We start from the raw sequence: 11,700 nt of genomic DNA on the forward strand, positions 1-11,700 counted from the left end.
TTATTTAACCTTTAAAAATGACTATTTATGCTATTTACAACTGGAACCAAACAAAAGGCAGGGCATACTGAGGAGAATTAGACTAAATTGCTACAAAGCAAAACATTAATAACACTAAACAAATCAAACAATTTAGGAATTTGAAACATAAAGCTAAGTAAAAATACATATATTTTAACCTTTAAGGCTACAAACACAAAAAAACTTATTAAAATTACCAATAAGATAAAACTAGCAAAGGTCAGACACACATAAAATTATGAAAAACTAATATCAGCAGGAAATAAAAGAGAAGTGCTAACCAGTATAATCTTTCATTCTGCTATGTTCACTGACTTCCCCTTTTTAGACTAGGGAAGCTGCTCTAAAATTATTTGTCCGTCTAAACAAACAGCTTTAAATAGATTATGACAAAACAGGATTTTAGCTTGCAAACTGAGCCAAATTAAAATTAGCTTTGCTGAATTTTCTAGATGAAATCAAAGTATATACAGGTTCATTTTTCGTACAGAATTGGTATGAGTTGTGCTGTTTATTGTAATATATTTTAATATATGTAAAAATATATTACTGACTGTGAAAAGATATATTAAAATCAGTTAAACGTTTTTTAACCTCAGAAAACCAAATTTTCAAGTGGAAGTCTGAAGGGAAACTGACACTCACAATATGGCGGACGCTGTGACGTTCCGTTTCTCCATTGGGCACTAACGCCAATGAGGCGCGTGTTCTATGTAGTTACGCCTGCGGCGTGTAAAGTCAGGATCCTATTGGCTAACGGCTTCTGCAGCTCCGATGACAGTCAGGAAGTGTTCATCGCTTTAAAGGGACGGTGACCAACTTCAAAGGTAAACAACTATTAATACGTCCTCTACTCACGACAATAAACCTTAAATGTGACGACATAATCCATGTTGTTTTCCTTCTACTTTTGTATTATGGTTACATATTAGCGTTAACTTTAGCTATCTGTTTGCTAGCTAGCTGACTTTCAAGTGCATTTATTAAAAATTGCGCCGCTGTTCTGCATTTCAGCACACAGAGCGTTTCTGCGGCTTCTTTGTAAATGCTGTTGATGAGTAAAGCTGCGTGAATTTGTCCCGGCAGGACACCCAGGAGATGAAAGCTGCCCTGCGCTTTGCAGCAGTGGCAGTCCCGATGGGTGTCCTGCTGTCCCGCACCATGGCGTGGATGTCCAGCGGAAAAACGAACTCGGAGCTCATCACTAGACTGAGAGGTACTGGTTTGAAGGGCAAAGCCGTGGGAATCGTTTCTTTGTTGTTTTTCTTTAAATGTTGCATGTACATTTAGACAAACTGGTAGACATGATTGCTTAAAGGGGAGAAATTATCTAAAATTGACTTTTTTAAAGCTTTATATCATGTTATAATGTACATTTCTAATCAACAATATACATGGAGAGTTGCTTTGATTTGTTCATGAATGTTTGAGGAGTCTTTGAATGTCTGAACAGACATTTGGAAGGTGCCTAAGCACTTGCTATCACAAAGCTCCCCCATTTTGGCAAACTTTCCCTCTCAGCTCCACCAGACTAGCGGCAGCAGCAATTAGCAAACACCTGGTGCAACCCTTCTAAGAATGGTTGTTACCAGTTGGAAAGAACAGGAGCTTCTTAAAGAGACAGAGGCCAGTTTTCTGTTAAGATGTGTTTGATATATGCAGTTGTAACAGTTGTAGAATGAATCACGTCAAGGAACCAGGATTTGCATTGATTTATTCCTGTTTAAAACAAAAACATGTTCAGCAGCAGCTCCTGGCTCTGGCTTTCTCACACACACCTCTCCCCAGCAGCTTGGCGCAAACTGACAGGAATGGGTTAAAACCAACCAAAGTTCACAAATAATAATAAAATAAAATCTGCATTCATACAAAACAATTAAAATAAAACTGAAACAGAAATAATCTGCCCAAAGGTTACAATTTTACATAGTAATATAAAAATGTACAAAATACATACATTTAACAACCAGATAACATTTTGAAATAACTCACATACCTGTTTAAAACAAACACCATGTTCAGCAGCAGCTCCTGGCTCTGGCTTTCCCACTCACACCTTTACCGACCAAAAGAACAAAAATAAAATAACCATGTTGACACGGTAAACTGGATAAATGTCACCAACGTGGGAATTAAATACCCAGAACAGTGTTGTGCTAAACAACAAAAAATTAAACAACCATTTACAACTTATGAGTTGAGCAGCATACTTTTTTTTTTTACATTTTGAATATTTTAATGTACAAGCAGAAGACAGGGCAGCGGGAACACACAGGATGTGACACAGAAACAGGAAACAAGAAAATAAAAGCTTCTCCACCAAAATAAAATATAATTCAAAACCCAAGGACAAACAAATATACATAGATGATGGGGATGGATTTGGGGCCACATTAGGATCCAAAAATATAAAACAGAAATCACCCACTGCAGTGTAAAGGCGACAACAATCATGTAAATTCAACAAAAGGCTGTTTTGAGAAGGTTCATCAGAAAAATAAAATAAAATAAAATTAACTCAGCTACACAGTATTTTTGAAGGTAGCATATAATTTGATTGTGCTTTTAAATAGCACCATATACCTGGAAAATACATACATAATACCTCCCATCCCCTTTAAAAAATTGATGAAAACAAATATAATGGCGCAAAATGACATTTTATTTGATTCTATTTCGACTTGTCATATTTAAGTTAATGATATATTTTGTAATTATGGATATGCAACTTTTCAAATCAAGTGACACAATTTGAGACAACTTGAAAATTATTTTAATCTGTCAAAATGTAAAAGAAAATATCGTGAATTGTTCTTACTATTCAGAATAGTCAAAATGTAGTTGTTTCTAGTCAAAACTCTGCTGAGTTTATGTTAAAATGGCTTGCCATAACCTTACAGTTCGATCTCAGATCAGACTAAATATTATCACTTTTTAGTTCACTTAAGAAAACCAGAATTATTTTTACCTTCTAAATGCCAAAGTTAAAAGACAGAATGTTTGTATTGTTTTCTTTAAAGTCAGAAATCTAAATATGTTTAGATTTAAATAGGCTTTATTTCTTTTTGCTGCCACATTGAGTACCAGTGTAGGATTAATTATTATTTCTTTTCCCCTTCAGATCATGGAATAATCCGGAGCGACAGAGTGTTTGAAGCCATGCTATCCACTGACAGAGGACTTTACTCCAGAGATTATCCTTATGCAGACTCTCCACAAACAATAGGTACTCCATTTAGTCACACTTTCATACTGAGTTACACACAAACAGTGATATATGTCCAAGCTTTTATTCCACTTGATTGTGGCTCAATTTCTAGAGTAGTTAATATTAGAAATTGGTAGACTTTATTCCAGCTCTGCCACATCTCAACGTTAATCATTTATGCTTATGGTATCTTACAAATGTATTCAGCCTTAAGAGTAGAATGCATTTGTTTTTGTTTTATATTTCAGGAAAAAAAATATACAGAAAGAAAGGAAGTAAGCTGTAAAAAATAAAAAAAAAAACTGAAAATACACAATAAAATTATGTTCAAAACAACTAAATTACTGTAACTCCTCTGTTTTGTCTTCAAAAGGTGAAACAAGGTTGTTGTGTTGCTTTTTTTAAGGATAACACATTTACTGCACATTTTTAGGGATATTTTGCTGGACGATAAATTGTACCAGAAGTTATCGTGATACACAGTAATAATGTTGTTTTGAGACATTAGAGTAATATATCTCTAATGGTGTAATAATAATTCAGGGACACATTCTTAAAGATCAACAAACTTTAAATTTTAATGAACATTCAATACTGGAACTGGAAGACATTTTAAATATACAAACTAAATTAACAAAACAACAAATAAAATTAACTATGAAGTTTCTGTAAACAAAATTGTCGTTCAAAAAACGAAACTAGTTGAGACTAAAGCACCAGACTGAAGACTTGTTTCTTTGGTAGAAAGAGAGAAAATTGATAAATCATGAATATTATTAAACTCCTTTTATATATTGATTAATTTATTGCAACAAGCCTAATTGTGCTTTGTTGGCTCTCTTTCCGACTGCATTAAAACTACACCAGATTCTGTGAATATTCTCAGCGACATTCTGAATCACTGAGATGCATCTGTGTTTGACAAGTAAACCATTGTTATAAACCTCAGGATTTAGTGTTTTGAATCACACTAACAGTGAACACCTTTTGCTGCAGATGTGCAGCAGCTGTGCAGTAGATCCAGCTAATAATGTTTACTTCTTACAGGCTTCAGGGCAACCATCAGCGCTCCACACATGGTAAGGCCGACTGGAAACACTTCAGATACAATAGACAGAGAGAGAGTTGATCATTTATTATCATAAAAAAACAAAATGAAGCAGAAGTGTTTGTTGCTGGTTTCATTTTGCAGCATGCTCATGCTTTGGAGCTGCTGAGCGACAAGCTAGTCGAAGGAGCGTCTGCGCTGGATGTAGGCTCGGGAAGTGGATATTTAACCGCCTGTTTTGCAAGAATGGTACGTCTAATACGTGCGTACGTGAGTCTGATCCGGAAGTGATCCGCGCCATCTTAGGAGGCAAGTGCAGCACAAAGCATAGCAGACCCATGGCTTCGAGAGCAATGAAAAGAAAACATGTGGATACTCTTGACCCATTGCGAGAGAATGATATAATCAATGCTTAAACGGATTTGTAAAGGACGTATAAACCCTTCATTGTGGTGACCGGCAGAGTAAGTACATAAATACATAGGCAACATGTCCGTCTTAGCTAGCGGAAAAAAGCTACATTAGCTAAGCTAATTTTGCTAATTTGGCAGTAGGTACTACAGTAAATATCACTGATATTTATCTTAGTATTACAGGGAGGTGGGTAGAGCACTCAAAAATTGTAATCTAGTAATAGTTGTAATGAACTTATAATGTTTATAAGTTAGATAGGTGAGCGCTAGTTCTAAGCCTGTGAGGGGTTTTTGTTGTCATAGCAACTCCATAGCAGCTACCTGCCAAAATGGCACTCAGTTACAAAGTACCCAGTAGACCTAAACTATTTACTGCACAAATGTAATCAAGTTGATTGATGCCATTTTTTTTTCAGACAAAATGTGGACAGGCTGGTTGACATTTCATGACCTCTGAAACATTTATTACAAAACTTTATGCTGCACAAATATCTGACACCAACTTTGTTAGATTTATAGAAGGTGGAGAGGGTATAACACTCAGATTTCTGCTGCACATTGGTCAAAAATGTCAATATAATTGATTTATGTTGGACTGGAAGACATGGTTCATCTATTCTTTGCCTACTAAGATGGTGCAGAGCACTTCCTGTTCAGACTTGTGGAAACTCTGTATAGTGGTTTTTATTTATTCCTAATGATTAGCAGAGGATGTACAGATTAACTACTGGTTTTTGTTTTTGTTTACTGAGCAGACGGGACTCACTGGTAGAGTTGTTGGCATCGAACACATTGAAGAACTCGTTCAGAAGTCAATAAAAAATGTGCAAAGTGACGACCCAGAACTGCTGTCGTCTGGACGCATTAGACTTGTTGGTGAGTCAGGGAACTTTCAATACTTTGATATGATTATTTTTAAATATTCCTAATTGAAATGTGCTGCAGGAAGTGACTAGAGTTGCTGTTAAAACTCCATCTGATTGTAGTTGGGGATGGAAGACTTGGATATCCAGATGGAGCGCCGTACGACGCCATTCATGTTGGTGCAGCTGCAGCGACGGTTCCCAAAGCTGTAAGTTCATATTAGCTTAACTCTCAGCAGAGCTGAATCATTTATTCTACCATAAGTTAGATTTTGTCTGTATTTTCAAATCTGATTCTCACATTATCAGGTTGTTTTACAGAAATATGTCCTCCCATGATCCGTTAATCCACCTGTCTGTTTCAGGATAATTAAAGAGTGTCTGAAAGTTCATATTTGAGCCATTTTGGTTTTCTGTTAACTGAAGCTGTTGGAGCAGCTGAAGCCAGGCGGGCGTCTGGTTCTTCCAGTCGGACCCGAAGGTGGCAGTCAGGTGCTGGAGCAGTACGACCGACAAAGTGACGGGACCTTCCTGAAGAGGGCGCTGATGGGCGTGGTTTACGTCCCACTAACCGACAAGAGGCGTCAGTGGCCGGGGTGAGAAAACGGCTCAAACTTCTCCATAAACGTTTCCTCAACCTTCTGATTTTAGATGGCCATCAGTTCTGTGGAGGAAAATTTTATTAAAAGATCATTCAGTTTTTCATCACAATTATTTTGTCTATAAGAAAATATGTAACATTTTATATTAATGACATCAAATTTTATTTTATTCCCACAGTTCTTATGGTTTCTGTTCAGTTTTTTGTATTTTTTTCTATTTGAATTTAATATATCTAATTTAATTTATCTTATGTAACTTAATTCATTATATCTAATTAAATTTATCTAACTTAACCTACCTCATCTATTTTAATTTAATTGATCTAATTTAATATATCTAATCTATTTTATCTGATCTATTTATCTCCACTAACTTGCAGCCAATTAGAAAATGAGCATCACAAATTTAAATTAATTATCTTTACTTATTTTATTATTTTTTAAATGATTGAATAACAGGAAATAAAAATTATGATGGAATTTTTTTTTTATTATGGCATTCCTTTTTTTTCTGGTCTTCCGTCCAATTTTCTGAGGCCCTCACAGGCGCCCCCTGGTGGCCCACTGCCTTCAGTAACTTCAATCTGCTGTGTTTTCTTCTGCCTGCAGAGACGAACTCTGACTGCAGTGCTGCTGATCCGCCAGCAGGTGGCGGTGGTGCTGCATCTCTGGGGAACCATAACAGTTCCTGTTATTTACCTTCCGCTCCGGTGGCACCGCAGCGGGAGGGCAGTACGGATTGACTAACTCAATAAATGACTGAATAACAGACCTGAGGTTTACTGATTAACCTTTTTCCAGAGTTCTTGGACGAAGCAAAGCAGCAGCGAGGATGAGAAAGGAGAGATTTTTAATAGGGAGAAAACTGTAACCTCTACACTGCAAAAACAAAAAATATTTAAAAGTGTTTATAGTCAAGTTTCTAGTACAAATATCTTAGTACACTTGAAATAAGACAGAACAAACTTTAAAGTAACATTTAGGAGGTTTCTTTACGTAAATGATTCCTTAATATTGATTAAGTGAAATAATCTAGCAGTTGAACTAGTACTTTTTTCTTTAATATTAAGGAATTATTCATTCCTTAATATTAATTAAGCTGCTAAAGGTTGCTGAGAAGTTACTTGTTAGTTAGTTTTGTCATATATTTACACTAAAAATTAGACCAAAAATACTTGGTGTTTTTGCAGTGTAGAAAAACAACAATTACGGAGCATAAGCCATTATTCTGTAATTAAAACACTTTGCTTATTGAATTAATTTATATTTGGCATAAAGAAGGCTTTGTCTTCTGAGAATGGTGTGCCAAAACCTGAGGAATATTTTTAACAACAGAAATATTGTATGAAGTGTGTAAATCTTGTTTCTTAATAAATCACATTAGAAAATTACTTGTTGCACTTTGATTTATTTTAAGTTGAAACATTGCCATCCATGTGTTTTTTTTTTTGTTTTTAATCAAAGGAGTAACATTTTTCCTGGACGTTTTTCTAAACAGAAAAAAGGAGTTCTCGCTGCGTCTATCGACAAACACTTAAAAGATAATAATAATAACCAAAAACCTTGATATATTTTTTTCAGGAAATTGTTTTCTAAACTTTTATTTATTTACATAGTGAAAAATATTTTAACTCCTTACAACATCCCACACATGTATCAAACTGAAGCACATTGCATTAGTGTTTATTTAAAAAATGTATTTATCTTTTAATTCATATTTTTTCTGTAATTTCTAAGCACTTTTTTGCATACAACTTAGAAGGAGTTTAAAATTTTACATCGTCAGTGTAGTTCTATTAAATCATAAAATTTTAAGATATGCAATGTAATCAATATTTAATTAAGATGACGATCTGATGCATTTATAATTTAAATAACTTTCTTCTGAGGCGTGTAGACAGTTTTTGTGTTAGTTTTTAATAAGAGTTTCCCCAGATCATCACGCCATAATTTATGTATTTAAAAAAACTGATTGTTATTGTTCTTTTGACAATACTTAATTTGATTTAATATTGCTAACATTTCCATTGCAGCACTCCCAAAAATCAGATTTCATACACTTTCTATTTCAATATTGTTTATCATGTGTTTAACATATTTTTTTATTTGTATGCTACTAAATATTACAATTTTGTCTTACCATTATTAGGGTAACTTAATAATAATAACTTCAAACTATCACAATAATTCTTATTTTATAACCTTTATTTTTGTAGTGTTTTATGTTAATTTGAATCTATTTAGCCTGAATTAGATTACATAAGTAACTAGTAAAATGTAAAAAATTATATTTATCATTATTGTTATTTATAACAAGTCCTTTAAACATTAAAATGATCATAATAGGACTAACATAACGTATTTCAGTTGGCAGAACTACAAATGGGTCATCTTGGCTCGCGTAATGACGTCATCACCATGCGCCCAGACTCGAGCGATGCATGTGCGTGCATCAGCTAGAAGTTTTCTGTTGTTCCTGGAACCCCAGAGTCGCTTCAGGAGGCATATTGTTCGCTTATTTTCATCTGCTAACATTAGGAAACCTTTTACTCACCGTCTTATTCATCCGTGGTCTCAACAGGGGGATTTAACGATGGAGGAGCAGGACACAACCCCTGAAGCTCCGTCAGGTGGGGACACAAACACCGGGAAACGCAAACACGACGACGAGCCGGGCCCCCAGGAGACAGGCGGCCGGGGAAAGAAGCGAAGAGGAGCGGGAGGGAAGAAGCTCCGACCAGGGGAGAGATACGTCCCACCGCCCCAGAAACGGAACCCGGGGGTCAGCTTCAGCCAGGAACACTTCGACGAAACATCCTACTTCTTCGAAGGCGGCCTGCGCAAAGTTTGCCCGTATTACTTTGACTTTAAAACCTACTGCAAAGGCCGGTGGATCGGGAAAAGCCTGCTGGAGGTGTTCAAAAGCGAGTTCAGAGCGGAGTCCATTGAGTACTATGAGAAGGCCACTAAAGAGGGCCGCATCCGGCTCAACGAGAGTCCTGTGGATGACCTGTCCGTGGTGCTCAGGGTCAGTGCTGTCAGAAAACATTTACATCCAACTCAAATCAAATTAAACAGATTAAATTATCCCAGTTCACTGTCATACAACGTTACTCCATTAGTGTCTCTGCTTATTTAACAGCTCAAAAGTAGCTCCTAACAAAATAATCCAGAAATGATTTAAAGCAGTGGCGATCCCAAAGGGTGGGTAGGAGGTGGCCACAGCCCCCCATGGATTAAGTCATATTGTAATTGACAGTACATAAGTAGTTATTTCTTGAACAGGTCTTTTAATGGCATTTAGTGATACGTTTTCTAAAATGGCCTCTACTATTACCTTAGAAGATTAGTTGTTTCCCTTTATAAAAGTTAAGTTGCTTCTTTGTTTCAAAAACTAAAAAAAAAAGAAATAAATAAAATGGCTCTAATTATTAAAATAAGTGATGCAGTGTTTGTTCTGCAGAATAACGACCACATGAGGAACACCGTGCACCGCCATGAGCCTCCCGTAATCGGCGCGCCGCTGAAGATCCTGGTGGACGACGGGGAAGTCCTCGTGGTCGACAAGCCAGCTTCCATCCCCGTCCATCCGTGCGGCCGTTTCCGCCATAACACGGTGATCTTCATCCTGGGTAAAGAGCACGGCGTCTCCAAGCTGCACACTGTCCACAGGCTGGACAGGCTCACCTCCGGGGTGCTGCTGTTCGCCCGGACACTGGAGATGTCCAAGAAGCTGGACCAGCTGGTGAGGGATAGACAGGTACGTCTGGGATGGTATTAGGGCTGCAACTACCGATTACTTTAGTTATTGGTTAATCTATTGATTATTCAAGGTTTTGACTGGTATTATAAGCCTGGCAGGTCACCAGGCTTAACTTGCCTCCCCGTCAAGCTAACATTGTTTAGATTAAATAGGGTTTTAACCACCAGAAGTAGTAAAGATGGATTAATCTAGGTCTATAGTTGAAGCATTGAGCTGAGCGTGAAGCGGTACCACTTGCACCCATTTTCCTCAGAAGCTGTTATTTCCAAATTTCATCTGTTCATCCACCTCCGAATTTTCATAACTTTTAAAAATCTTTAGCACAAAAATACGTTGACTGCCCTAGCGCCACTACCAATAGGCTTAGGAGGTTTTTTGGGTGGAAATCCTCTTATTCTGAATATTAATTGGATAAAAAAAATGCCTCTAAGTCTGTCACAATAAACAATAAGTCAATTAGTCGCATGGTAAATTAAACAATCTCAATAATCTCCATTTGTATGATTTATCATCTCTCTTTCTACCAGTTACTCGAGGCTGTTGCTAGGCAACCAAACAGTGAGCGAGTTAGTTGATTTCACCAGCTTTGCTTAACTGGCTGTGTTTTTTATATCGTTGTACGTTTTTCAGCCATACGCTTATATTTTTTTAAGAAAAGCTTTTTTCTAATCATTTACTTTGATTTTTTTCCCTTTTCATTATTTTAGCTTGAGAAGGAGTATGTGTGTCGAGTAGAGGGGGAATTTCCTGAGGGCGAGCTGATCTGTGAGGAGCCCATCCTGGTGGTCTCCTTTAAAATCGGGCTCTGTCGCGTCGACCCGAAGGGAAAAGAGTGCAGAACCGTCTTCCAGAGGCTCAGCTTCAACGGAAAAACCAGTGTAGTCCGCTGTTTACCGCTCACCGGCCGCACACACCAGATCCGAGTCCACCTGCAGTACCTGGGCTTTCCCATCCTCAACGACCCCATATATGGGTCCCATGCCTGGGGCCCCCACAGGGGCAAAGGGGGCCTGGTGGGGAAGAGCGACGAAGAGCTCCTGCAGGCTTTAGTGGAAGAACATCGCTCTCAGGAAAGTTTACACCTGCTGGACTTTATGGACGACAGCAGCGCTGTGAAGGAAGCAGAGAAAACAAACACTTTTCCGGCACAAACGGAGGATTTCTCTGAGAAAGAAAACTCCAGCCAGGTTCCACCAGAGGAGCATCAGAGTACTGGATCAACCGGAGCCGAATCGGGTCAGAAAAGTCCCGCAGGAAGCCGGGACCACCTGTGCAGCGAATGCAAGCTGGTGCGACCGGACCCCACGGAGAAGGAGCTCATCATGTATCTCCACGCTTTACGCTACAAAGGACCGGACTTTGAATATTCCACACAGTTACCCAACTGGGCCGAAGCGGACTGGGAGGAGACCGATCTCAGCTGACCTCATTTAGCCACATTTTTTTATTTATTTTCTCTCAATTTCTTGGGTTTTATTTTGATACTTCTCAGGATGTTTTCTGAAGAAGATGCTGTATAACACCTCAGTGGGATGATTGTTTGTATTTAATTTCAGACATCTGAAATAAACCAACCTCTGCTGCTGTTGGAAAATTTGCTTTATTTCAGGTTTGTTAAAAAAAAAAAAAAGCAGGGTTCCTATCTGAAATTTTGTTTCAGTATTTTTCAGATCTAGCAAGATATGGGAAATAAAATGGTGCACTGACTGCACTTTTCTCACAATGTTGATTTTGGCCAACACCAATTTTTTTTGTCTGAAATGTTGCAATATAAATATTATA

General features: G+C 37.5%; 2 protein-coding genes across 6 annotated transcripts; both read left to right on the top strand.

The window, feature by feature from the left end:
- Positions 1–740: 740 nt before the first annotated feature.
- pcmtl (l-isoaspartyl protein carboxyl methyltransferase, like) lies at positions 741–7,048 on the top strand. 4 transcript variants are annotated; one of them, XM_015044304.1, is made up of 9 exons: positions 741–848; positions 1,108–1,237; positions 3,143–3,247; positions 4,277–4,308; positions 4,422–4,526; positions 5,446–5,566; positions 5,677–5,762; positions 5,980–6,149; positions 6,765–7,048. In XM_015044304.1, exons 2-9 carry the CDS (start codon positions 1,120–1,122, stop codon positions 6,775–6,777), a joined length of 750 nt encoding a protein of 249 aa, XP_014899790.1. In that variant the 5' UTR covers positions 741–848; positions 1,108–1,119; the 3' UTR covers positions 6,778–7,048. The 4 variants fall into 4 exon arrangements, with proteins under 4 accessions (XP_014899790.1, XP_014899791.1, XP_014899789.1 ...); XM_015044305.1 differs by having other exon boundaries at positions 743–848; positions 1,036–1,237; positions 5,980–6,180; positions 6,762–7,048; XM_015044303.1 differs by having other exon boundaries at positions 743–848; positions 1,036–1,237.
- Positions 7,049–8,544: 1,496 nt separating this feature from the next.
- On the top strand, positions 8,545–11,503 carry rpusd2 (RNA pseudouridine synthase domain containing 2). Of its 2 annotated transcripts, XM_015044301.1 has the most exons (4): positions 8,583–8,657; positions 8,737–9,183; positions 9,619–9,915; positions 10,626–11,501. In XM_015044301.1, the coding sequence occupies exons 2-4, from the start codon at positions 8,749–8,751 to the stop codon at positions 11,340–11,342; spliced, it is 1,449 nt and encodes a 482-aa protein (XP_014899787.1). In that variant the 5' UTR covers positions 8,583–8,657; positions 8,737–8,748; the 3' UTR covers positions 11,343–11,501. The 2 variants fall into 2 exon arrangements, with proteins under 2 accessions (XP_014899786.1, XP_014899787.1); XM_015044300.1 differs by having other exon boundaries at positions 8,545–9,183; positions 10,626–11,503.
- Positions 11,504–11,700: the final 197 nt, after the last annotated feature.

Source organism: Poecilia latipinna, unplaced genomic scaffold (genome assembly GCF_001443285.1).
Source record: "Poecilia latipinna isolate Pla-1442-1.1 unplaced genomic scaffold, P_latipinna-1.0 Scaffold667, whole genome shotgun sequence".
In the NCBI taxonomy this organism is placed as follows: Eukaryota; Metazoa; Chordata; class Actinopteri; order Cyprinodontiformes; family Poeciliidae; genus Poecilia; species Poecilia latipinna.

Excerpts from the sequence above, each read along its gene's own strand:
- pcmtl (XM_015044304.1), top strand. The coding sequence starts at position 1,120 with ATGAAAGCTGCCCTGCGCTTTGCAGCAGTGGCAGTCCCGATGGGTGTC. Across the intron at positions 4,527-5,445 it reads CCGCCTGTTTTGCAAGAATG|ACGGGACTCACTGGTAGAGT; the intron begins GTACGTCTAATA and ends TTTACTGAGCAG. Across the intron at positions 5,567-5,676 it reads TGGACGCATTAGACTTGTTG|TTGGGGATGGAAGACTTGGA; the intron begins GTGAGTCAGGGA and ends ATCTGATTGTAG.
- rpusd2 (XM_015044300.1), top strand. The coding sequence starts at position 8,560 with ATGACGTCATCACCATGCGCCCAGACTCGAGCGATGCATGTGCGTGCA. Across the intron at positions 9,184-9,618 it reads ACCTGTCCGTGGTGCTCAGG|AATAACGACCACATGAGGAA; the intron begins GTCAGTGCTGTC and ends TTTGTTCTGCAG. Across the intron at positions 9,916-10,625 it reads AGCTGGTGAGGGATAGACAG|CTTGAGAAGGAGTATGTGTG; the intron begins GTACGTCTGGGA and ends TCATTATTTTAG.